The sequence below is a fragment of the Centruroides vittatus genome, unplaced genomic scaffold, assembly GCF_030686945.1.
Source record: "Centruroides vittatus isolate TY-2023 unplaced genomic scaffold, ASM3068694v2 scaffold_1152, whole genome shotgun sequence".
Taxonomy (NCBI): Eukaryota; Metazoa; Arthropoda; class Arachnida; order Scorpiones; family Buthidae; genus Centruroides; species Centruroides vittatus.
This window is the reverse complement of record NW_027122670.1, coordinates 764,613-792,276: the sequence shown is the minus strand read 5'-3', so window position 1 is coordinate 792,276 and position 27,664 is coordinate 764,613. Positions and strand designations below refer to the sequence as shown.

Genomic DNA, 27,664 nt, shown 5'->3' with positions numbered 1-27,664 from the left:
TAATTATTTAAATAGAAGTTTATATTGTAAATTGATAAAACTAATTTACAATAACAACAATGATCACTAATCTTCCAGATACATTTCGATTTTCTTCATTTCGTTCAAAGTATTACTTTTTGGATAGTAGACCTTAATCAGAGAATCTTGAGTACTGTATAATAAAAAAATTTATAAAATTAGCATCACATAATATTTAATTATTAATGTTTAATATTAAAAAAATAAATGTTACAGTAAAGAGATATACTTATTACTATTGCAATAAGTAATTACTTACTATTTATTTAAAATATCATTTATTGCAATAGTAATAGATATATAATTAGCTGAAAAGTTAGTTTCATCACAAACACTACATTGTTTGTAAAAAGCTTTACAAAATTTTATTAATTAAAATTACAAAAAAATAAATCTACAAATTGTAATAATTACTTTTATCACTTTTTAATTCTAAAAATTCAGTAAACTTTAAACATTAACTTCACATTTTTCTTAGTTTTTATTGACGAAATTGTTCCATAAATAGTATTAATTAATGCTCCAACTCAACAGATTCTTTCCTTGTTGGTCCAACGGATAAAACCACTGAACACTGGTAGTTGCGAGATCGCGCCTCACCAATAGTCTGGTCACGTGTATTTTCCGGGTTTCTTTACGTGTTTAACACCTAATTAGAGCTGTAGAAAGTCCTCCCGGGAAATTTCCCTTGGTAGATCACTCATGCGTTGGCTGCCTTATTCTACATCAAACACTTTTCTTGGAAGCAGCTGACCAAGTCTGGAGTTTTAATTCTTTTTTTAAGTAACTTGGGTAGGAACCACCATAACAATCATGTCTACATAATGGTAAAAGATTTTTACAAATTGTAAAAAAACTGTGAGAATTTGGTTCGCTATTTTTGCTACTTTATCCACAGATAAGATTAAAACTCTGGACTCCAGCTGTAGTCTAAGAAAGAATCAGTTGTGAGTTAATGTATTTTCGTCGTTTGTGAAATGAATAGACAATAAACTATTTGATTATTAAGAAAATAATCTAATAAAATGAATTGCAGAAATATTAAATATAACTCTTAACTCAATTTTGTATTCATTTTCTACTCTATAGAAGGGAAAATAATAAGAATTTAACTGTTGTACTGTTTCTATAATTGTCAAAATTAATTAGTTTATATAAATTAAAAATACTTAATAAAACATTTTACGTGTTTTTATCGAGAAGTTTTCTAATAGAAATTCGTTTAGAATAACAGTTTATAGGTAAAATGAATGATTAGACTAGGAAACCCAAACAATTCGCTTTAGGTCTGTTATATTTACTAACGTAAAAAACTTACGTTTGATCCATTAAATCCATTGGTGTAATTTTAACTTTGTCTACTCCTAAAGTATGAGTATTCCAGAAAGTAAATGCTGATGATACCCAATAGAAAGTGATTGTTTCTGGAAGATGTAATTCGTAAGGTGATATTATCACAGAAGTAAGGGTCGTTCCAGGTACCAGCCGTGTGTATCTATTATTAAATCAGTGATAATAATCGCATGAAACAAACATTTTATTTAGAATATAATTTAATTTAAAATGTCTTTAATATACTTAATTATTGAATTAACTTATGTACTACACAATAAATTTCAATTTGTTTTATTTTTACAAATTATATCATTTAAAGTGGGATTATACACTTAACTTTTTAAAATATTTTACACAATTAACATTTCTATTTATAATGTGGGGTTTTACACTTAACTACTATCTTTTAATATCTATTTATAATGTGGAATTTTGCTCTTAACATTGTTCATATTATACACAATTAACATTTCTATTCATAATTATACAAAAACTTCAGTTTAAGTTAATTAAAAGAAATGCAAGATTTCAAGAAAAAAAGTAAAAAGAATTCATACTTATCAGGCATATATTTTTTTTTAAAGTTAAGAAATAAAATTTGTTATTCATAATTTCTGACACCTTCATATAAATAGTAGTCTGTCTTCAATTTCTATGTTATCACTAGGAACAAATTTAGCGGGCGCAGCTGTAACACCTTTCTGAGAGTTTTCTTCCACCCAGCTTTTCCGAGTAGAGTATAAAATTAGGTAGTAAAAATTTTGTAAGACATATTGTTTCCTTTCTGTACCTTCCCCTAGAAATTTCTGGATCCGCTATTTGTTATGTTGTTTATGTACTGTACAGTACATAAACTACCAGTAGTAAATGTATTACTACTGTATATACTTTAGTAGCCATAAATTCGATAGATGACATTTTGTTTTTTGAGTGCTACAAACACTTTTATTTTCTCAGTTGTTATATTATAACAGAGGGAAAGTATGGCGATCGTTCAAAAAATGATTCTCCGAAGATATTTACATTTTTGGACTAAGTCTTGAAACGTCGAGAAATGCAAAAAACAAATAAATAAATAAATAATAAATTCGGGGGATTTTTCTATATGTATGGATGTTAGTTTGTATGTGTGTGGGTGGGCGCGATTTTGTTCACCCTCGTTGAAGCTTAATAACTCCTGCTTTTCGTTTTTTGTCGAAAATTTCTGAAATTTCGCACGGAGGTTTGTTTATTAGAGGGATTGATGCCATTAAATTTTGGTGGTTAAAAGTCGAGGGGTGGGAAGATCGTCATTAAGTCGGATCCAGTAGGGTCGAACTTAATCACGATTTTACTTGTTATTACCATTTACAATTTTTTTTTAAATAAAACCCATTCCCACCCTGAAAATTAAACTTTTTTTCCATTTTATAATAGTTAAAAATATGAAAGTTTTTAAATAAAATATGATAACAGATGACGTCACCGAACGTTGCCGGAAAAAGTAAGCAACTCGTTGCTGAATTTTTAAAAATTAAGTGTTATAGATGTAGCTATGTAGCTTTTTGACCAATTTATATAACTTACAATATTCAAATAATGCAATTTATTCCGCATTTTTATGGTTTTTAAAATAAAAATAGATTTACTGTAAGATATTGTACATTCATTTTAACCACATATTACAATTATTAAAAAGATGAAATCAGTATTTTTCCTAAATCACACTAACCCCAAGAACTCACCTGTAACGCCTTCGAGCATACTGCGTGACACATCCATTTTCATTACAATCCGCATGACCCAAACGCAGATGTATGACAGTAATGATGTGTCATATTATGACTGTTTAAATAATTAAAATCTATTTTAAGCTATTACATAACATCATCATCTAACTGGTTTTGCTTCCTCTACAACGAAGAAAGTATAGAAAACATGACCAGTACATAAAATGTGCATTATGAGTTAATAACACTGTAAAGAAGTGCTAAAGAAACAAAATCTTTTATTGTCCCAACAGTAACTTATAAAATGGAGAATATGTTGCTTAATAATTATTAATATAGCTAGTATGTTAGGTTTATTATTGATGAAGTATATTAACATAAAAATAAACGTTATTTAATCATTATTAATATATATTCGATATTTTTTTTATTTGTTTCTTGATGAAATATGTATTAATAAATCATTCATTTTCTGTATTCATTGCTGTAATATCTCTCACATTATATTATAAAAAAAGCTTGTAATTAATCAATATTACCGTGGAAACAGGTTAAATATATAATAATAGATGTCTGAAATATCAAACTATAATTTACAATATTAACCTGTGTACTAATTAGTATCAAATAAAATCTTTTATCTTATATTTCCTAAATGGTGTAGGGGCAATTATGTAAACTCTCCCCGGTGTAGGGGAGAGTTGACATAATTGTACCATTTAGGAAATATAAGATACAATATACATAATTGTACCATCAAAACTCGTTTTAAAAAGTCATTACTTTCTGTAAATAGCAGTTGGAATGAAATTTGGTGTACATTTTTGTTCCTTGAAATCTTACTGAAAACACTTTCCAGCTGATTGTGATTGAATATTGAAGCATGAATATGAAATGATGATAAATTGGAAAGCTTGACTATAGATGCATATATCTTTCCAGCAACTAACGTCTGTTTGAAGTGTGTTCTTAAGCAAACTCTTTCAATCTTTGTAGCTTCAGCCAAAGAGCTCCAAAACGTTTCAGAATTTAGATCAAAATGTCCATGATAAATTACAAGATCAACTAATGAAACTGTATTTTTCAAAAAATGACTAACAGAGACGACATGTAATTGCAAGTACCTCCAGCCCCTAATTCAACTAATATTAACCTTTTTATATTTTTACAGTTCTTTGAAACATCTTGTAAGAAGTATCCATGTCTGATAAAAGAACGATTTCTTAATACCATTAAATGAGGTATAACAGCCAAGTTTGTATCGGTGATATGCAAACCATTCATACTGCAAGATTTCTTGGAAAACCTTTTATCCGTACAACCACTTATTTCTAAATCACAAATATCCACACAATTCTGTACTAAAAGTAGAAGCAACTACTGACTATCTATACTGACTACCCTGCGTTTCTTTGTAAATAAACTATCATCATCATTTTCAACATTTTCATTAGGAACTGCACGTTGTGATAAAATAGCACAAGACTGCACTTTCAGGCTAAATTACTTAATATATCTTGAATTTGTTCGGATGAAACACTCAAATTATCAACTATATCAGGTGTCAGATAAAGTTTCTTTCAGTCAACCTTCGAATGTTTTAACATGAAACCTGACAAAAATGTCAATGTATTATTGCTGAGAGATGCACGAACATCTTTGCACATATATTATTCTTGCACGAAAAGCTATGAAGTTTTGTCAATTCTTGGTACAGAGGTCTGGGCACAGGATTTATCGAAAAATAAAATTCATTTGTAGTTGCAAACGGATGAAGATGAAAGAATTCTAAATTGACCGTGTACTTTAAAAACAAACTCAGTAAGTAATTCGACAGTTCTGATTCGTGAAAGGGGCCCACACAGGCTGTCGATAGTCCGTGTGGGGCCCTTTAGCCATCTATTTTTGAACAAATGAAATTCTTAAAATCTTACTTTATTAATAAAAAAAAAGCTATTTTTAAAGATTTTATTTTTTGTAAATAAAAATAAAATTAATTTTATAGGGGTAGGGTAAACTATGGGCCCCTAAGTTTCTCTGAGCTTGGGGAAAAATCCCCAGCATTCCTTCCCTCTAGACGGCCCTGCGCATATAGTATTTAAGTATTGAAATTTTTTATTTTATTCATTATCTTATTTATTAACTGTAATCGTCGATTCTTCTAATATCTATTTTTCAAACTTTTAAAAGTTTTTAATGAAATATACTATAATATAAATTACATTATTTAGTTATTTAATTATCGTATTTGTTTCTTACTTTTCATTGAAATTAACAGTAACTTCTTCTCCAAAATCATGCCCTAAAGTCAGTTTAATTTTCCCTTCTAGTTCCTTATCTTCGCCATCTTGCAGATAAATATCAACTTGATAATGGTATACTAAAACACAAAGAGAAATAAATTAGTATTGATGGGAAAAGGTTAGAGAAATAAATTTTTATGTTTTTATTATTATTATTATTTTATTAATCTAACAAATGCAACTAGTTACCACAGAAAGGTTCGTGATCTTGAGTTTTAAGAAAGAACGTGGTATTTAGAAGATTGGCAGGTTTATGTTCTTCTGCTAGAAAACCCATTACAGCACAATCTCTTCCATACGGTCCACAAGTTGAACATTTTCCTTCCGTAAAATCAGTCCAATTTGAACATGGAAATGCAGTGAATAAACAGTCACGCTGGTTAATAGATGCGGTGAAGAAATCAACTGCTCGTTGATGACTGCAACTTACAGCCTTTCTTATACCTGAAAAATAAGTTTTAAATAATGTGTTGTTAGGCAGATGTTATTAAGTAATCCTTAAAGAAACATCTATACCTCACCTTCGATGAAACCATCAGTAATTATTGATATTAATCGATGACTTGTTTTGCATCCTGGCTGATCTCTTCCATTATTAGGATAGAAATCGACATGCCCGACAGGATCACTCATTCCTAAACCTAAATTTTGACAGTTATTACATTAAGCATAATGTTAAATCAAATAGAAAATCCAAGCCATTACATTAACTTTCTCTTCTAATTCTAACTCTATTGTTCTTAATAAATAAGATTGGTTATCACGTATCCTTACTTTGGACAAAGAATGCCATTCGTATATTTTAATATAAAGCTAATATCATATATTTTAATATAAATCGATCATTATTCCAGATTGGTAATAACAAAAATGCAGACTTACCTGATATAACAAAGCTATTCAAGTCTGTATGAATTGAATCTACAAATTTCGCATCAGAAGGATCAATCCTTACAGAAGTTGGCATTCCTTCAAAATACGGAGCAGCAGGATCTAGAGCTAATTAGTTTTGTATCTTATGTAATTTATATAACTATTCAATTTTTAAAATTTTACTGTATTTCCGATGTAAGATGTTTCATACCAGTTATTCGTCCTAAATGTTCCAATCTTTCGCCAGCATATCCAGCAATGTGGGCACCTAAACTATGTCCAACTATGTGACAAGATTGGGGATGCAAGCCAACTACTCTCTAAAAAACAAAATAATAATAATAATAATAATATTGCACTAATACAATTATAGCATGGTTTTAGAGGCTTAATTTTTCTTTCTTACTTTCATTTTTCCAATTAAAAATGCTATTTCGGCACCTACGACTCGTGTATTGGCAGTAGCTTGAGTGTAGGGAAGCTGATTCCCACCACTCCAGTCCACAATAATTACATTGTAATTATTATTTTTCAAAATCTCGTCTTTCAAAATCTGGAATAAAACAAATATTAAGCGTGTAAACAAATCGTAAGCGTTTTAATTAGATAACAAACTTACATTCATCCACGAAACAAAATATTGCATATCCAAAAATCCATGAACGATGAATATAGTTGTTACTGAGGTATCCAATGGTGCATTCTTTAAAGATTTTTCATCATCGCTCACTAAATCATAACTTTTATTAGGGTTATTCCTGGTAAATAGTAAAAATTGAGTATTGATAATACGTCTATCTTTAGGCAAAACATTGAACGGTCTTTTCTTGTCATTGACGAAATCAGACGTGATCTGAAAGCAACCCAAATCTCTCATACATATTTCTTTCTTCGCTGAAATAAGAATTAAGCAAAATAAATTATTCATAAAAAAATCTTAAAATTTTACTTTTTAAATATTAATGTTTAATTTATACATAATTTAATCTGATAAACGTCTCCAATTTCATATAAAGTATTTCCTCCCAGCCTCACAAATTAAATCAATATATCCTCTTTAATTTATTTTAATCAAAATACTGTAGGATGACTAAAATCCACAATTGCACATAATATAAATATGTAAATTTTGTTAATAGTCAGAGGAAGCATTTCATAATTTCTTTAATAGAAATTATATAGTATTTCACAGAATGCCAAGGTAAAGTGGATCGTCGATTATCTGAAAAATCGAGCAACCGAAATCGACTCGAGAAAATACTGGTTCCAGAAATTAAAAAGTTTTTACGATCTTTTACAGATCTACTATTGAGCTATCTCGTAATTATTCATTTTACTTTTGAGCATTTTTTACTTTTAATTCAGTTTCATTAGTTCTTTTCAGATTGAATGAAAGGCTAATGCTCGTTCAGAGTGGATCCACGGGGACTACAAGGTCTCATTCCTTGTAGCCCAATTGACAGACAAAGAAACTAAAATTTGTTTACCCAAACTTTAAAACATTGTTTTTAAAAACATTTTTGATGGAAAATACGGTTTATCGGACCATCTTCCTTCCTCCTTATTACTGATAGCATAGAAATTAAACGTATTGCAATGCTCGTGTTCATAAAATGCTTTCAGTATTTTAGTATTTCAGTACAGAATTTTCTGCTCCTAAATTAACTATTTTTGTAGTATGTTAAGTTCTGATTAGAAGCTTCTTTAATAGTTAAATTAGTATGTATTAATTTTAAAAATGCGATGTATTATAACATTTCTTTGTTTTGAATCATTATTTTTAAATTCTATTCTCGATCTGTGCTTGTTAGTGTGATGGTCCACAATTAAAAAAATGCTGAAGACTCTGGTGTAAATATAATTATAATTTTAAAAAGTAAACGTTATTGCATATTATATTACTAATGTTTTGTCCACGTTCGATTTGATTTGAATATTCCTTATAAGGAAGAGAGTTTAGAACTTTGCCGATAATATAATAAGGTAATTTAATTTTTGGGCTTGTTTATATAAGCTTTTCAGCGTAGTTAAATTAGAAATATCTATACCACATTTCTTCATATTACACTCATTCCATTTTTTACGCGGTCTATTTTTAGGCGATTTTGAAAAATAACGCGGTTGAATATAGTATAGCGTACTTTTTAAATCAATGTTTTTTTATAATTCTTTGCAGAACGACCTTCTTGTATCAATATATCAAACTTTTTGTATTATTGTGCCAATCATTTTGAGTAGTCCTTTGATTTCATACTATTTTAATAAGTTTTTCTTATTTTGTGATTAGTTCGTTATTAACGATAATTGATACACACAAGAATATCAGTTTAAATTGAATATTTCGAGGTTTAATATAATTATTAACAATATTAAATTTTATAAACAAATTATAAAAGTGTAGTATTAAATGAGGTCTATATTAAAATTTTATACGTTTTTATTACTTATTTTATTCATATTTTTGTAAAATTACTTACCTGCACTCCTAGGAAGTATTGTACAGTTTTTATTCTTTAATTTAAATGCTTGTAACTCTTCAATTCCTAGTAATGGTATATATATTAAAATTATCCAAGAATATTTCATTTTTTATCTACCCTTTCTCAGCCTGATACCTACAAAGGAAAGAAGAAATAGATAGCATGATGGCTCTTTATCTTTTAAATAATCTTATTTATTCGTACAAAGCGCGACAGCTAATCATTAATTACGATTAAACTGATGCTATATCAATTTAAATACTTTCGGAAAATATATATCCATTAAAGCAGATGGTAATTTTCAAGGTTTATATTGATAAAGACAGTTATTTTTAATTTTATAATTCTACGTCTATATGAATGGCATATTTTCAAATATCCTTAAATTTTGATCTGAAACACTTTATATAAAAAGACATTTTTATTAAAAAACAAATTATTATCTTTAATTTTTGTGTACAATATTTAGTCAAACAGTATATAAAAATTAAAGATATATACGATATAAGTACAGATAGATAATAAATATAGGCCTATAATTATATATAATTATTTAGTATCTATGGAACTAATAGATAGGACATATATAAACTATATTTGTACAGCAAACTATACAGTTTCTGTACACATATTTTATTTAAAATTAGTATGTGATATAAAACTAAAAAAAAAAAATTAAATCAAATCTCACATAACACATTTTAAAATTTTGAAACCATTTGTACCATTTGTATTATCATAACACTTAACAAGAGTGTTAAGTGTTATGATAATACTTCCATTAATCTTACAGATTTTCATATTAGTTCTAAAAAGCTCATTAATAAATTTTTAAATGTTATTAAATGATTTGTGACTAATGTTTATTATTTATTACTTACAAACTCAGCTTATCAGCAAACGTCCATTTTATGCGAGAAAGAAAATAAAATGTAAAGTATTTAATTAAAGTTATACATCGTTATGGTAGTACTGTATTTATTGTTGTATATAATACAAGCTGTACATAATTGAGTTTTAAATCAATATTTGTAGGGGAGAGTCGTTCAGTACCGACCACCTTACTATTTTTGGCTGAGATATAACGAAGGTATAATTCTAGGCACTAGAGCTGTTTAAAACATTGAAAAAAAGAGTTTAACCCGTCACATTAATGACCAGTTTGAATTAAGTAATGATATTTGCTTTTCATTATAATTTTTTTTTCTTTTTGCATTTTCAGTAAATTGTTTTTGGTGTTTCTATTTGCTGTTTTATCTTTACTCATTAAAAATTGTCAGGGTTCCAACATGTTTTATTAAGGTAAAAAAGTTTCGTGATAAAAATAAGTTGGAAACCGATGGTCTGGAATCAAAAGAACTTTAAATTTCAGGCCTTTTACGTCCATATAGCGTGTAATTTTTGGAGCGAAAAATTTGTTGAACAATTCAGTAAACACCCAGGATTTTTTGTTTGCCATCCAGGAAACTGGAAATCTATTCAAATCGACTTCTTTCATTAACCATGGTTTTATAAATCGATTTACAGCCAGTGGTTTCAATATATGATCTGAAGTGTTGGAGCGAAATAAAACGATTACATGATCTTTATCTACCTGAAAACCAGTAGTTTTCTGTGATGCTGCTACATAAATTCTATTCGGCATTCTTTTCTAGAAAAGATCAGTTGCAGTTTCATTTTAATTTTTACCTTATGATATTTGTGTGAAAAATGTCTTCTAAGAAACCCTGTCATCCAACCTATACTGTAGAAAAAGCATACATTCTGTTTGACTGAGATGAAGTGCCTGGCTCAGTTTCTTTAATCTGTTTATAAATTCTTAATGCTGTTTGCTTGATGGTATTTCTATCTATTGGTATTATTTTTTGCGCGATGTCTTCTATTCACATTACCAAAGCTTTCTACATCTCTATGATAATATGATAATAACTTAGCACTTAATTTTGTTCCAGAACATACTAACTTCCTAATGGCAGCTTCATTTTTTCCCCGGCTGTTATATATAATAGAGGAAAAATATGGCGATTAGTTAAAAAATGACTCCCCAAGATTTAAAAATTTTTGGACTCAGGAACCTCGAAAACGTCGAGAAATGGTTAGAGTTTTCTCTGTATGTATGTATGTTAGAGGCAAAATTTTTTCATTCTCTTCAAACCTAATTATTCTTGTGTCTTTTGTCGAAAATTTCTGAAATTTTGCAGAGAGTAATGTGTATTCGGGAATCGTTGCTATTAAATTTTAGTGGTTAAAAACCAAGAAAGTGGGGAGATAGAGAAGGTCTATGTCATATTTAGATCAGGGTCGTACTTAATGACGATTTTACTCGTTATTACCATTTGCAATTTTTTAAAACTCATCTCTACCCTAAAATTAAGTTTTTTGCCATTTTATAATAATTAACAATATGAAAAGTTTTTTAAAAAATATCATAACAGATGACACACGCAGTTTTAAGTATTGTTGCCGCGAAAGTTACACAACTATTTGCTAGATTTTTCCTAATAGCTTCATGTATGTACTGTACACCAGAATGCTTACCTACAGAGGTTGCACCTTGTCCAGTTGCAAGATCTAAAATTTGAATTTTAATATCCAACGAGATCGGTTTTTTTCGTTTTTGTTATAGGCGAATTATATGACCTTGTGTACAGGCTACCGCAAAATATTTCAGTAGTAATTAATAAAAGAAAGGATTGAAGATTATAACTTACCATTTACGGTCTTTTCAGCAGAATTACTAAATTTTTACGTGCACGAATTTTATTTTATTTTAACTTTCATTAAATCTTTTTTATTATTAAACAAGAAAAAGGTGCTTTTCACTTTAAGCACTAAACCCAAAATGCGGACAAACAAATTTCCTATTGAAGTTATATATATATAATTAGAGGAATTTCCCAGGAATTTATTTTTTAATTGGAACCAAACCAACATGAAGGTGAATAATGCAAGTTCCACATACACTGCAATACGAAGAAATAAATCTATAATTTGAGTCGATCGTATTAAATCAATACAACTCGTGTAAAAAGAAAAAATATTGTTTTTCTAATTGGTGTTGAATTAAAATCATGTAACAAAAGTTCGAGTAAAAACAGATTTGGATGCATAAAGTCATTTGGACTAAATATAGACGATTAAATATCTATCTTGTATTAAATTTTATAATTAGAATTAAATTAATTAATTTAAATCCCTATTCTTTCTAATTGGATTGAAGCGATTACTCCATCGAACAGACTGAACAAATCTAATTTTCAGGAAATGAAAATATAAAAAACAACTATATCTTGAGTAAATATATAATCTTTATCACGATATTGATCAAACAATTTAAAGAGAAATATTTAATTATATATTGTAACTAATATAACAAATTAACAAAAAATGTTTAAAATTTTTATTGATTCCCATTTAAAGTTAAGAAATGACTCATTTATATATGTATCGGAAAAATATTTAGTAAGCTATTATGAATGTTTATTATTTTATATTTATAAAATTGTTCATGTAGTCAGGCGAGTTTTATAAAATTTGGGTGTTTTGACGGTACCAGCAGATGCCATACCATCAGGAGCTTTGTTTACATCAAGAACAGTTTTAAACAAATATGTGACATTGCTGAATCATAAGTAAGGAAAGGGAAGTGGCAATACTTATATTTATATATAAGTAAATAATCATCTATTCAAACTAATTAATACAGTGTTTGCGCACGACGGATTTTACGTTATATATACCGGATGTTATAATTATAAACACACAACGTTAGCTGCCGTTTGCGCATCCAAGCCCCGTTATGTTGAAAAAATATAATATGGACGCCATTGAAGCTTTCTCCTAGAGATACTGAAGATTATGCCGTCGCAATAACAGTGAAATAATTAATAGACGATAACTAAAATCAAGATTGCAAACACACGTACCGAAGCAAAAACAATATGGCCTACAAACACTAAGCGCTTTCTTATGAGAACGTGCATAATAACGACGATGCATTGACGTCAATAAAGAACCGAACATGATTGGTTCCGCACTTTTATAAAATAAACTTCTAACGTAAAACTTTTCTTTTTCTTATACTGCTAAGTTATGCATAAAGTTATAATGGTCGTTTTCATAACGTAAATACGTCGTAGCAAACTTTTCATTATAACTAGAAATGTATATTTTAACTCCTTATGGTCCCTTTGGTCAGGTGCGAACTCCCGACCAACCAGTGTTTCGTGATTTTATTTGCTTGGCTAATGGTGAACTTGGGTAAGTTAGGTTCAGATTGACCATGTAGATAAAATAAGAAAACGATAATAGAAAACAATACAAAATAACAGTTTATACGTAAAAAAGTAATACTTCGCACTGCACAGATATCACTATTTACTCGCGACTGCAAAGTTGTGCTCCATTTAATGAAAACGGTGAGGTTTATCCAAAAACAAAAATGAAATCTGTGTTACATGTTTACATGAAAATGGAACTGTGAAATCCGAAATCGAAACGTACCCTAAAAGGGTTGAATTTGCGCCGAAGAGAAGAAATTTTAAACCAGAACGGGTCATACACGTGGGTGTGTGTTTGATGCAAATACAGACTCTTCGATCGATTAGACCATTTATGAGAGGAGAAATTCTTACACGATCCTTGTCGGTTGCCAAGTTTGGCGAAAGTCCGCAAAGTTTGATAGATTTGACATCTGCACAGAATTTTTCAGAAAGTGAGGGGGTTCCGGATCCTAGTTGCAGAAGAGAACGGTCGCCCTCATCGAAGAATAGCATAAGCACACATAAGTACGAAGCGCGAAAGAAAAGTCAGCACTGACGAAGAATAAGAAGCAACACGGGATCAATCCAAGATGCATGGTGGGTCGGATAGAAACGGATCAAAAGGAGCCAGGTTTATTTTATAATATTTATAAATAAATATTATTTAAAAAAACCCGTGTTCCAAGGACACCTGGTCCTTGGAACACGGGTTTTTTTTATAATATTTGTTCCTCGATCGTATATCTTGATTGATCTCGGTTCCTCGTCCACACTTCCCGATTGATCTCTTACCCGTTTCTAGGGTTAATTCGAACCGACTCGTGGTGCGGGAAAGGTTAATGTCGATTTCCGACCTGTAATGTTTACTGATCTCAGGACTTAGGTACTTTAAATCAAGAATTGCATACTTCTCGTCGCTAGTTCATATTTCAAGGTGTCAGTCGTTCGAAATTCCGATAGCAAACAATATAAAAATAATTTTGTTTTTCATTTCAGATTTTTTGTTTTGAGGAGAGATTTTTGGTGTGGATTCGGACCATGTCCGGCTCCTTACAGAATTAATTATAGATTGAAAGAAAATTTAGTGTTTTATAATTACAAAAGAGTGTAAAAAGCAATACATTGCAGTACATAATTCTTTTACACAGCAAACTCTATATTGTCAAATTTCTGGTCATTTAAGATAGAAACTAACTTTTGTGTTTTTAAATCTTTGATTCAATCGCTAGCGGAAGGCTTGTCAAGATTTCTAGAATCCCAAATATAAAAAATCAGTTACATAGTTAAATAGAACCGCCAGTGATACAGTCCGTAAGGTCCTAAAATGTGAATACTTTAGATCAGTGATTCCCAAAAGTGGGCGGTGAGTAAATATAGGGCATGAAAAGAATCAAGTGGGCGGTAGGGCTAATGGAGTCAGCGTACTGAACGGTGACAATAAGCAAAGGTTGGAGTCATTGATAACCTTTCTTTTTTCTCTGTTAAAATGGATACAAGAAACATTGAATTTAATGATTTTCAGATTTTGAGAACAATGTACAGTACAATAAGGACATAAAGAGGAAGTTCATAGAAAAGTTTTTCTAACATTATTTCTAAGCTTTTCTCACACAAGGGAAAATCTGTTACGGAGCTTTAGGGTACAGTTAGGGGCGTTTGGTATAACTTTATGAAACCAAGGAGGTGGTGGCTCGAAAAAGTTTGAGAATCACTGCTTTAGATAAACATAGAAAAATCATTTTATCAGGGAACATTACTCAAAATACCCCACTGTCCGGGCTCAAAAGTGAAACAACCCATAACTTTTTCTTCATTTTTAAAATAACTAGTTTTATTTCACCATCATCTTGAAATAATAATAATAAACGGATTATCTACAAGAATTTTAAATACTGAAAATTAACTAAATTTTTACGTTCTAACAAAAGTTTTCATTTTTATTTTACAGTTTTACTTATTTTATCCCACGTTTTTAACAATTAGTTATTCCAGTAGTCACCATTATTTATATTTTTAGTTTTACCATTATACATAATAAGGATTGTAAGTAGGCCTAATTCATTTTTAATTCAGAAACAATTAATTCGGATTTTAACAAAAATGATTTAAAAACTCTCAGATTTAACCTGGAACACGAAATCACAATTTACTGTGGTCCTCTGTTAGTTAAAAATAGTTATATTAATTAATCAGTAATTAGGACCAAATATCGGCGAATTTAAGTGTCGAATTCAAAATAATTTATCGAGAAAAAAAATTTAGTGATTGATAAAATTGATTTGAAATTTATAGAATAAATATTAGAGAGTATTCATAACATACCTTTGATATCAGTTTTCAATGAAAAGACAATACATTCAGTCACAAATATGGTTAATATGATTAAATTGCCATCTGTTGTCAATGGGAAGCATTAAAGTTAATTATTTTGTTACAAGTGTTATAATATAAAATTAAAAATAAGAATATATTAAATGAAAAATGCTAATATTATTTATCCAAATGATAAAAAAATTATTTGACTTAATATACCTTTTAAATTTACTTAATCTTACAATAATCATTGTAACGTTCCGATTAATTTTCAGCCGTTCGTATCATCGTTATGATTATTTTATTTAATATTTTATATTTTATACTTAGTTTTATTATTATTTTCAGTGTTTTAACGTTCCTTAGAAATGCACCTTTCGAGATTTGACATTTTTTTTAAAATCAGAAATTGATTATGTCAGCGGGTATCTATCTACTCTGAAATAGTTGTTGATCAACATAGGGTAATAATTATCATATTCGTTACTAATCATCAATCAGAATGACCTGTGAGTTTCGACAATATTCACGTTATACACGATGCTTACAATGAGAAATTTTGAATCAGTACTAGAACTTACGTTATCGTCAGAAATGAGTGTGCAAAATCGCGTTAATTGCAATATATGAGAACATGGATCAAACAAAACAAATAAAAGAGAAAGTTCGTTCGGTAACTTCTCCATGTTCTAATATAAACGGAGCACTAACTTTAAGAATAGGCTATATGCAAATACCTACTGCTATCTCAACGTTAATGAATGATAGAATTTGATTCGATAAGCTACAGGTTGGACAACGTTGACTTTAAGAACTAGGGACGCCGTGTGGTAAGCACTTGAATTCGGTCTATGTTGACACCTCTAATGCTTTATCTATTCGATTATCCTATCATTTCGCACGGAGAGAATACCAGTAAATTTATTAATAGTGTATATCATTCCCTAAGATTAACACAGTTATCAATAGAATCGAAACCATTCAGTCATTCGTAAAAAGGAACAAAAAATAAAATAAAATAACCGCAAAATTGATAAATATTTGAAAAAATATGTCACTTCCTCGATTTAAATTTCAGTCGTTGGGAAATGATTAGTTAGGACGAATCGAATCTACAAAAGAGAAGATGAAATTATACCACGGATAATCGGATAATTTCATTAATTTCACAAAATTTTGATATCTAATAGATTCATATCAGCTCAATAGATTTACAAACTTACAGTAGTTAATAATTTGTTTTTTTACTGCTGTTTTCATTTGTTGTTTCTGTCTTTATGACGTTTAATATCTTGTTATGTATCGTTACTTAAACAGTGTAGATGAATAAATAAAAAGTAGAGTGATATTCGGTTTGGTTGTGTAGTATCATCGGACACAAAATAATAACTTTTTAAAAGTCAATTTTCATTTCTAGATCAATCACATTTAAAATGCTTATTACATAATCGAACCGGAATTTTTCTCAATAAGAGATGTGTAAATCGATAGATGTTTGTACACAATCAAATCTATCGATTACCTATTTTGAGGTTACCGATTACCTAAGAGATGTGTAAATCTATAAATAATATTCAAATAAGAGATGTGTAAATCTATCATTTACACATCTCTTAGGTAATCGGTAACCTCAAAATAGGTAATCGATAAATTTGATTGTGTACAAACGTTTTTTTTTCCAAACATCATTAAATGGAAGGCTACAATAGAATGTTGAGATTAGTGCCATTACTACTACTTGTAAATACAGTACTCTACATAAATTACTATACGTAATTATAAGTATACATGATATTAATCGATATAGACATCGTTCAGCTGTTTATATCGATAAGTATCAATTACGTTTCGAATCATGACTACTGTTCATGATTAGAAATAACTTATTTGATCTGATGTGTACGCTTAAACGCGAATCTATCGTAAAACGTGCTGTACTGAGATCTGAGGTTGTATTTTTAAATGCAAACCTCAGCTTTCACTACAGCGAATATAAGATAAAGGCGCATCAAAAACGTCACGCCTTCAATAACAACGATAACTCTGATTATTTTATTTCTCAATTTGCTTTATTCAATTAAACTTACTTCTAAACAAAATAATAAAATACTTTTATCACGTAATTGCCGTCTTTATAATGTATATGAAATAATTATAAAAACGACAAAAGACGGCAATTACGTGAAAAAAACTTTGTGTAATATGCAATGTTTCTTATAAAGAAACGTCATATGTTTAAAGTTATCTTTTATTTGGTATTATTCTACAATGATTTAGAATTAGGATGTGACATTAAACATAATAACACAGTAAAATCAGTATAAAATAGAATCTAAATAAACGGGAAAAAATTCGGTACCGTGCGGTTTACACAGGTTTTACTGTAATAATAATAAATATAAAGAATAATATATAAACTGAAAATCTTACCTATTTGAGTATACAAAAATACGAGTTATATAAATCATAAATAAAAGCGTCGAAAATTAGAACAGACACCAATTTTTAGTGTTAAGTGGAAGTAGTTTCTGTATAAAGAAAACATTTCGAGCAAAGAACAAATTTTGATCGTGTGAAAGGTCAGAATTAAGAATCGCTGTATAAAGTTGATAAGATATTCTGATTAATAAGTGTTTATTTTTTAATATTTATATTTAAAAAAACATATCATTTAAAATTTTTAAATGCTTTACATATCATTCATTTAAAATTAAATGCAATTGTATTTAATACTTATATTCAGTTGTTTAAAATTAATATAAGTTAAAATTTCTTATACAGAAATATAAATATTGTTTTAATCAAATACTTTGATTAAATGTGGCTTTTACGCACAACTTATAATTAATTTTTCTTATTACTTATAATTCATTACATTAAATTCAATTATATCGAACTTCATGATTTAGCTGAAATTTCATATAATTGAATTTAATGCAATGAATTATAAATATATTTAGCCTATAAATATTACGATTTAGCAATACAATATCATCAAATATTGGAAAATATTAATATTACAGGCGAATTTTTGTTTAAATTTCTTTATTGATTATAAAATTAGCAAAATAACTAATCAATTTTGTGAATAGCATCGTAGTTAATAAATGTTCTTATTTAAGGTTTATTATTCAAAATCCTAGATAAGGAGCATGATTACATATTAATTTTCTTTAATAATCGGTTGCTTGTTATTATTGTATGCTAGTATTTTTAAAATAAATTATATGGAAACGTGTAAAAATATATGAAATGTAATTAAAATGTACAAGAATAAACATTAAATTACAGAAAAAGTGTAGTCACAATTCATCCCTTTTCACACTTGGTATTGAATAATGTAGACATAGAAGAGCTACGGATGAGTGGACATTTATTTCGAGGCTTTTGTCCGCTTCAATACAAAAAAAGCAAACAATAAACAATGTTAAATATTCCTCTGTAGAGCTTCAAAATAAAGATCAACAACGTCGTAACCCTTTTCAGACTATATTATACAATTCCAAATCTCAAAAGAAGACTAATTGTGAGGATACTTTTAGTCTAATTCAATGTTTCTTCTTAACTTGTGAATTTTAATTGTAATTGTCATTCTGTTTAATTAACCCGGAATGGATTTGTGTGGAATGTGCGACAAAACTCCATTGCTTCAAGCAGGGCCGTAGCTTCAAGATTTCTGAATCCGCTATTGTTTCCAACTTATTTGACGTTATGTGATTGAAAATACGCATTTGATTAAATGGCAAATTTCAACTATAAACATTTCAAACTTAAATTTAAAACTAAAGCATTTCATGATTGGTTATAAAATATTCAGCCGATTGAAGAAACAGCGTAAATATACTTTTTTTATCATGGAGAATTATTTCTAAAGTTACGCGATATCTAAAATGTTGACATCGATGATAAACATCACTATGACATTGCGAATCACTAATTAATAGTAGTAACTACATTACTTTTCAATTATTTGTAAGTAACGACAATAGTTACTTATTCTTAAAAACTCAATTTATCAATATGTTAAATAATAAACAAATTATTTTAAATTGTAACCATGTTTGCGTAGTACTCTATATAAATGCAGTTAATACGATGATAAGTTCTTAAAATTCAGGTCCTAACGTGGTCATTTTAATAGCCTACTACATACTGTAGAGATATGTGAAAATACAAATAATATAACATAAATATAATTGTTATATTTATAATTGCACAAAGATGGTTTTTAAACATTTTACAAACAATTTTAATAAACTACGGTACTGTACTTACACGTGAATAGTGGATGCGGAAGAATATTTTTTCGTGATGGTGACTGTATATTTATACGGTTTAGAAATCAACGTCAGTGAACTGAATTTTTTTAATAACTAATCCGGAGAATGAAATTTAAAATTTTACAACGGTTTTGTTTTGAAATTCAATTTTGAAAGTTTTACAGTTGAAATTTTCCAGCCAATAAAAAGCATGCTTTCGGTTTCCGAACGTTAAATGGACGGGAATCCAACTAAGTTATTGGTTACCATGGATCACTCTAATGGAGACGGGTCTACGGGTAGTAGCCTGTTAAAAGTTGTTCTAAGTTGCAATACAATCTGTTGAAACTGTATCATAGAAATCATGTGCGTGATCACTATATCAGGGAAACTATTAGCAGAAGCGACATTGAGTACAGATATAATAAACCATCAATATCCATCGATTCAATAGCAATGCTAATATATAATTGCACAAAGATAATTATTTAATTTAACTCACTTATATAAAAATTAATACGTGGTATGTAATATAGTTACAAAATAACAAAAATACACAGAGTGTTTCAGAAATGTTCAGTAAAATTTCACCAGGCGTGTAGAAGGGAACCCAGCGAATAGAAAAGAACAAAGTCGCATCACTTAAATGCATTCACATCTTTTTCCAATTACAGTAGTACATTTGTGGGTAGTAATTTAATCGAATCTATTCCGTTTCCTCACTCTTTTAAGAGTGATCGGTAGCTTGATGATTTTTAAATCTGTTGGTGAAATGATCGGTAAATCGTCAGCTACTCTAAATTAAAACATTTAAGAATATTATTTGTGAATATTTGGGTTCTGTTGCTTCTAAAGATTGAATACTTGCAACATCAGTTGCATGTAAATGCAGTGATTTCAGTGTCCATTTTGTTTTTTGAGATTTGAATTGTAGCTAAAATGTGTAAAATGAATTCATTTATAACGAGAAATGCCTGTACTACTAAAACATTTCCAAAAAAAAAAAAAAATTCTAGCAACGAGTTGCTTAACTTTCCCGGCAATGTTTAAAACTGAGTGTGGTGCCATCTGTTATGATATTTCATTTAAAAAACTTTTTATATTTTTAATTATTATAAAATAGCAGAAAGCTTAATTTTGAGAGTAGGGATGAATTTGATTTAAAAAAATTGTAAATGCTAAACACAAATAAACTTTTCATTAAGTCCACCCCTACTTCAGAAATGGCAGACAACTTCTCTGTATCTCCCATCCTTCGAGCTTTAACTACCAAAATAGCACCAATCCTCGGAATACACAAACCTTCCTGAAAAATTTCAGAAATTTTCGACAAAAGCACGCTACTTATTAATTAACCTTCAAGGTGAGTGAACAGTAAACAAAATCGTGCCCCCCTCCACTCCTCACACACACACATCCATACGTACAAGGGGGAAAAACACCAAATTTTTAAAAAATTTTCGACGTTTCAAGGTCCCCTGAGTCCAAAATATAAGAATCTTCGGGGGGGGGTATTTTTTGACCGACCTCCATACTTTATTCCTTCTGTTATATGTATCAAACCGTGAAAGTAACAATAAAAATGGGATAGGCCAAAACTATTTAGTCAAATTAGAAATTTACGTATTTATTTAAATCTCGATAAAAAATTTAAACAAATATTATATTTATAACAAATTTTATAATACAAAGTTCCTACAGTGAAATTTTATTTTTTAATTTTTGCAATTTACTTCGAGTAGAACGGCTGATTTTTTAGAATAAATCGGTTTGAATGGATCGGTTGGACATAATTTTGTCGTTAGTGAACGTTGTTCGCTGTAGATAAATAAAGACGTTTGAGTAAATAAATGGAGAGTGATTAGTTATATCAAATAAATTATTACTTACATTTTATCAACAACATTCATTGGTATCACTTCTATGTATTCTAAATATAATTTTTTAGTGCGGAGCCAATTAACTGGGTTAAGAAGTGATGAAGAATCTGTCCACGAAAATAGAACGCTTTGTATTTTTACAAGGTTTTTATCCGTAGTAGCAAGATAAAAATGAGTGCTTCCTGGATGGAGCTCTCTGCTTCTAAAAAAGTTAAACCTCATTGAGTAAACAATAAAAATTAAAATATATAATTTATACACTTAATAAAAGTAAAGCCTTCTCTACCCTCCAGTTAATTTGGTAAGGACGTTATCTTCATCTCCATGTAACTCTATTGCTACAGATCCTTTTACAGCTGTAGCTTGCTTTGATTTATGTAATTTAAATACAATTTTGTAATGTTGTACTGAAATTAATCAATAATATAATTAACAATATATATATATATTGAACTAATGAAGTATAAATTTTAAAAATAGTTTTACTAATGAATGAAATTTACAGCAAAATGGAGAATGTCCACTAGTTTTAAGGTATAATTTGACATTAGTTTCGTTTAATGTTTTACGTTCGTCTGCTCTGATACCCATAGTAGAACATAGACTTCCATCCGGACCACAATCGGTGCATTTTCCTTCCAAAAATTGATTCCAAGAAGCGCATTTATAGCCTACAAGTCTACAATGGTTATTATTAATTGACCAATGGAAAAAATCCACTGCTCTTTGATGATTGCAGGCAATAAACCGTCTACTACCTATATTAAAATGAAAATTATAAATAAATTATTGTAAGTATAATTTCAGACATAAAATTATTAAGAAAATTAAAAAATGAGAAATATTAACATGTTAAAGTTATGAATTTTTTAAAATTTATACAGGTGGTCCTCGTTTAACATGACTAACTAGGACCAAAAAGTTGCCACTTTAAGTAAATCTACGTAAAGCGGTGATCGTAAATCCACAGAAAATCATATAAAAAATGTTTAATTGGAACTTCACTAAAGCAAAACCAGATGAAAAATGTGAAAGAAATCTTTATTATCGATATTTACACATAAGTAAAGTATTTATTATGAATATAATTAAATATCAGAAGTTATTTTTAAATATTATTAATAACTGAATTTTAGAAAGGCCTAGTTGTGTTTCATCATTTTCACTTACTGCCGAGTTTTGATATACAGTACAAAAAACAAATCTAAAGAACGTTGTTTCCTGCAGTTTATTTTTCCATTTAAAATTGTTTTATAACAAGATAATAAGTCTTTCACCCATTCTACCCGTTCATAAACTGGATTATTTTTACAAAATAATTGACGATTTCGTCATACTTCGCAAATGTGTCACATAAACCATCGATGGACATCCCGTTTTCATTGGGAATTTTATCCAAGTCCTCATCACTGTCTTCGATTTTTTTTCAATTGTATGCTTATATATTATAATATATAATATACTCTGCTATTATATTATATTTATATTATATTCTAGACCTCTTTTAGGAACCTTATCATCAGTTTTACTACGCTTCGTTGACATAATTTCGATAAGAAAATCAGAAAATGAAACAGAAAAACCAGAATTATTTTTTCTGTATTTTTTTTTTTACATTTTATTTTTATACCATTAAAACTATACTTTATTTTTACATACTTTCTATAAGTCCTTCAGTGAGGATTGAGATGAATTTACTTTTAATGCATCCTGGTTGGTCCTTTCCATTATTAGGGTAGAAATCCACATGGCCAATTGCTTGACTCATACCAAGACCTATAATTGCCATAATTTATCATGTCAATCTGTGATCGTTGTCAAAGATTCTATTTAAATAAGGTATAATTATCTTACCTAATAATAAGATACTATTTGAATCGGTATGAATCACATCAACAAAGCGGGCATCAGTTTCGTCTAGGCGAACTGATGGTGGAAGACCTTGAAATAATGGTTCTGCTGGATCTAATCCTAAATAATAAAAATATTGTTTGATAGCAAAATAAGTAATTTTATCTACATTTAAATATAAATAGAGGTTATATATAAATTTAATTAATTTTATTAAATTTAAAGATTAAGGTCTATAAATGTTATTATTTATTTATATTATGATTCTCAAAATAAATAGTTTAATAATTATACCAGTAATTCTTCCTAAACCAGGTAGTCTTTCCCCTGCATATCCTGCTGCATGGGCTCCCAAACTATGACCAATAATATGAGCATTGCTTCTATTAAAACCAACCGTTTTCTTCCAAAGAAAATTAGATCATTTAGTATTTAAATTAAATAAACGTTATAGTTACTGAAAATATTCTAAATAAACAGAGAAAGAAATACACTAAAACAATAATCACCTCAAGGGTCTCTATTAAATAAGCAATTTCTGCTCCAACTACTCTGCTATTGGCCGCGGCTTGAATATAAGGAAAAGAGTTACCGGCACTCCAATCCACAATGATTACATTCCCTTTATTTCCTAACAAAAGTTCGTCTTTTAAAAGCTGAAAAATTTGAAATATAAAGATATATATTTGACATTAATAAAAAATTTTTGCAAAATTAGTATTAATATCTTTGAAATTTGTCATATTCATTACAGAAGAACAATTTTCTCGGAACAATGATTAATTATATATGTAAAAAACATTTAATTTGTGACGTATCTTGTATATTGACAGTATGTACTGATCTATACGGGATATTTTGTAATAGATTATATACGATAATAGATATCTTAATAGGTCTTACACCTGTTTCTAAGTATAAGATAAAGCCTAGAACGATCTGGATCCCGCTTCTACACACTACAGTATTAGGTATGTCGTATTGCTTATTGTTTTTACAACAGTAAAATTGTTATCAAATTTTTGAGATATAGAATGCTGGAGATGTCAGTTGTTAAGAACAAGAGAATATTAAAGATAGTTATAATTAAATGTAAGATAAATAAAATTATAATTAAGCAATATAAAAATAGAGATATTGTTATTATTATTAACTTTTATGTATTAGATACAGAGCCTATCTATATATCCAAGACAGATCACCGTGAAAATTTTCTGGTGGTGACCCGCCTCAATTCGATCCCCTAGAGCGATAGGATTTGCCTTTATTGCCTTGGCCATCTGGTTTTCAAAATATTATTTAAAACTTTTCGATCATTTCCTATTATTTTAGTTTAAAAACAATTATATTTATTTTGCCAAATGTTAAAATTTAAAGATTCTATAAAATAAGTCTAAAGCCCAGAGCCGGCTCTAGGTTCAATAGCATTGGGGCCAATAGTTTTGGGTTCCCAACATCGTAAAAAAGTAACAGTATTAAAGAGGATCAGAGAATAGAAGCGTTGGGTAGAGAAGTACTGTGCATAATGATAAATCTTAATGTACATTCTTTCTGTTTTAGTTTCTTTCACATTTTTGTAGATACGTCAAATTTTAAAAGAATTCTGAATAATTATTCTATTAGTAAAATTATTTTAAAGTTGAAAAAGGATATAAAATGTCTTACCTGTTGCCATCGTGCAAAAAATTTATTATCGATTAATCCATGTATAATGAATCGAGTTGGAGAATTTACTTTTAATGGAGAAGATTTTAACTGTTCTATGTTGTCTGTGGTTAAAGTATAACTATGTCTAGGATTAGAACTGGTGTAAAGAAAAAATTGGGTATTTATAAGAGATCGATGCTGAGGAAGAACGTTTATTAAACGCTTCAACGGGTTAAAAAAATCGGATGTAATTTCAAAACATCCTAAAGGCTTCATGCATGTTTTTTTACCGATCACTGTAAAATAAATATAAATAAAATATAGAACTTTTATGCATCTTTTCAAATAAGTTGCTTTTTGTGTTGTTAATTTTAATTACTAATTTAATTACTAATTTTTAATTATTAATTACTGTTTTAATTATACATTAAAAATTTTACTTTGTACTTAACTGATACAATTTAAGTTCTATGTGGCAATTTTTAGTTTGAATTATCGAAATATTATTTCATATAATTATATTTTAATATAGACAGGGTAAGAATAATTATATTTTAATATAGATAGGGTCTTACTCTAGATACATTAACTCATTCAGAGACATATCTTCAGCGCCGTGGAGAAGGGATAGCTGAGAACTTTCCCCCGGGATCAGAGAATTTTGGAGGTTCCACTATGTTTGTGACAAAATAAATGGTCCTGTATGCATACATTCTACTTACATTAAGAAATTAAATATATCATTATAAACTTGTATCATTAACTTATATTCTTGTCTGAATCTGTTGAAATTTGTAATGTTTTGTGAAAAGAGACACAAGGATCGAAAGTATAAATATCATTAACAATTGCGATATGTTCAAAATACTATCCTATATAAAAGATTGGGAGATAAAAACTATTTAAAGACTAACGTGTGACGAGCAAAAATAGACGTAGTGTGAAAAAAGTATAGATTATTACACAAAAAGTTTTAATAAGTTTCTATTAATCTACATTAATAATATCATATATAGGTTAGAGTAGTATACTGTATACAATATACTACTCTAACCTATATATATATTATACAGTACAGTACAGTACAGTATATACAGTACAGTAGCTCCTGCATATATTCTATATAACATATTTAACTACTATATCACTTACTTGTAAAATGTTTTAAATTTATCACGCCGTACACATACCCAAACAAACAGAAAAATAACAAGATAAAATATTTCATTTTGGACTGGACTGACCTTTTGGATCTCAAAAAATAACCGTTTTTCCTAAAGCTTTCAAATTAGCAGCACTAAAATTATTTCATCTGTTCTTTTAAGTAGTATCTCTTGTCAAGATAAGTAACCTTAAGTTTCATTATCACCTGCTGTTCCGTGAAATTTTCCGATCGATAAATTAAAGATAAAAATATCAAAATACATCAAATATATTGATATAAAAAATATCAAGTAGTTTTGTTTCTAAGTTCTACAGATATCATTTGATTTCTTAAATAATTTACAAATAATTTGATAATTTAAATAAATATTTTATATTTTAATTTATCCTATAAACTGGCAATTATTTATCATAACATCGTCATAATGCCGGGTTGCAATTTTTAATTTATTTAATTTAAAATACAGTACATGCTCTCTACCTCAAATTAGTAGTGTCTTGTCCCTGTACATCATACTTTTCTGTTAACAATAGAGTCGTGCCGGTCATCTACCTAACTCCTTTCTCGAGATTAAAGAAGGACAGACAGACGAACGACAGTGGGAATTTATAGGTCTGCAAATTTTTGAAATTGTAGCACAATTAAATGTATAACACTACTTTATACATGCATATAAATATATATATTTTTAGTCTATATAGGCCCTATATATATACTACGTTTCTTCAAAAACATGAAAATTGTTTTAAAAAAGTCCCTTTAGTACAGATTAATATCATAAAAACACCGTAGCCTCACATAAAAAGTCGTCTTAGAAAGCGAATTTTTACGTATTTTTGAATCGTCAATGGTAAATGTGTAAAGACCGATTATAAAGACAAAACTTTTATTTGTATTCTTCAATATATTTACTACGCAAATTACCGTCAGCCAATTTTAATGCTAGTCTTATATATTTAATATACTTTATATAGTATAGTAAAAATTTTATTAATCATTGTTTGCTCGACCAGAAATCCAACCAATCGGAGTATTAGTATTTAGTTATCAAAAACTAATTTATAGATTACATATAAATGAATGAATCTTAAACAATTTAGTAACGTAGAATAAACACGGCCGGATTATCAAGGCGATAAATACGTTAGCTGACTCTTTGAAGGACCTGGGTTTGAGTTCGGGTCGGAAGAATTTTTTTGAGTGGTATAATTCTGATGTGTCTCTTATCAGCCGGTCGTCTGATAATGGCCTGACCAAATCCATAATGGGTACGAAATAGGCCTTCTTAGTGCCCAGGGAATAAAATAAAAATCAGAGAAAGTAGTCATCATGGGTTAATTCGAATTGTCGCTGTGAGGAAAATACGTATTCTACAGCGCTTCTAATTCCAATTTTCTTATCCATTGATTTCGTCTATACCTCTTAATCATTATTTCGGTTAACAGAATTTTTTGTATATAACATACTTATATCTCTGCTATTAAATATTATACGTTTATTAACTGCATTAATTGTTTATAATGAGAAATAATTTCAAGAATTTAACAATGATATAAAACAAAACTC

General features: G+C 28.8%; 1 protein-coding gene across 1 annotated transcript; it reads right to left on the bottom strand.

Moving 5' to 3' along the window:
- LOC136986511 (uncharacterized) lies at positions 1-26,259 on the bottom strand. The gene is made up of 19 exons (XM_067284063.1): positions 26,086-26,259; positions 24,952-25,229; positions 23,796-23,942; positions 23,581-23,689; positions 23,290-23,406; positions 23,095-23,211; positions 21,939-22,193; positions 21,722-21,842; positions 21,446-21,637; positions 21,273-21,373; positions 6,861-7,135; positions 6,648-6,794; positions 6,453-6,561; positions 6,251-6,367; positions 5,890-6,009; positions 5,558-5,812; positions 5,325-5,445; positions 1,340-1,516; positions 1-154 (listed from the first exon to the last, which is right to left on the bottom strand). Exons 1-19 carry the CDS (start codon positions 26,159-26,161, stop codon positions 67-69), a joined length of 2,922 nt encoding a protein of 973 aa, XP_067140164.1. The 5' UTR covers positions 26,162-26,259; the 3' UTR covers positions 1-66.
- Positions 26,260-27,664: the final 1,405 nt, after the last annotated feature.

What these genes read in the sequence shown, in the direction of transcription:
- LOC136986511 (XM_067284063.1), bottom strand. Translation starts at nt 26,161, where the DNA reads ATGAAATATTTTATCTTGTTATTTTTCTGTTTGTTTGGGTATGTGTAC. An exon ending in CGAAGTAAATTGCAAAAATT is followed by an intron (nt 7,136 to 21,272) that starts AAAAAATAAAAT and finishes TTCTTATTTCAG; the next exon opens with CGAAGAAAGAAATATGTATG. An exon ending in GAATAGCTTTGTTATATCAG is followed by an intron (nt 6,010 to 6,250) that starts GTAAGTCTGCAT and finishes GTCAAAATTTAG; the next exon opens with GTTTAGGAATGAGTGATCCT.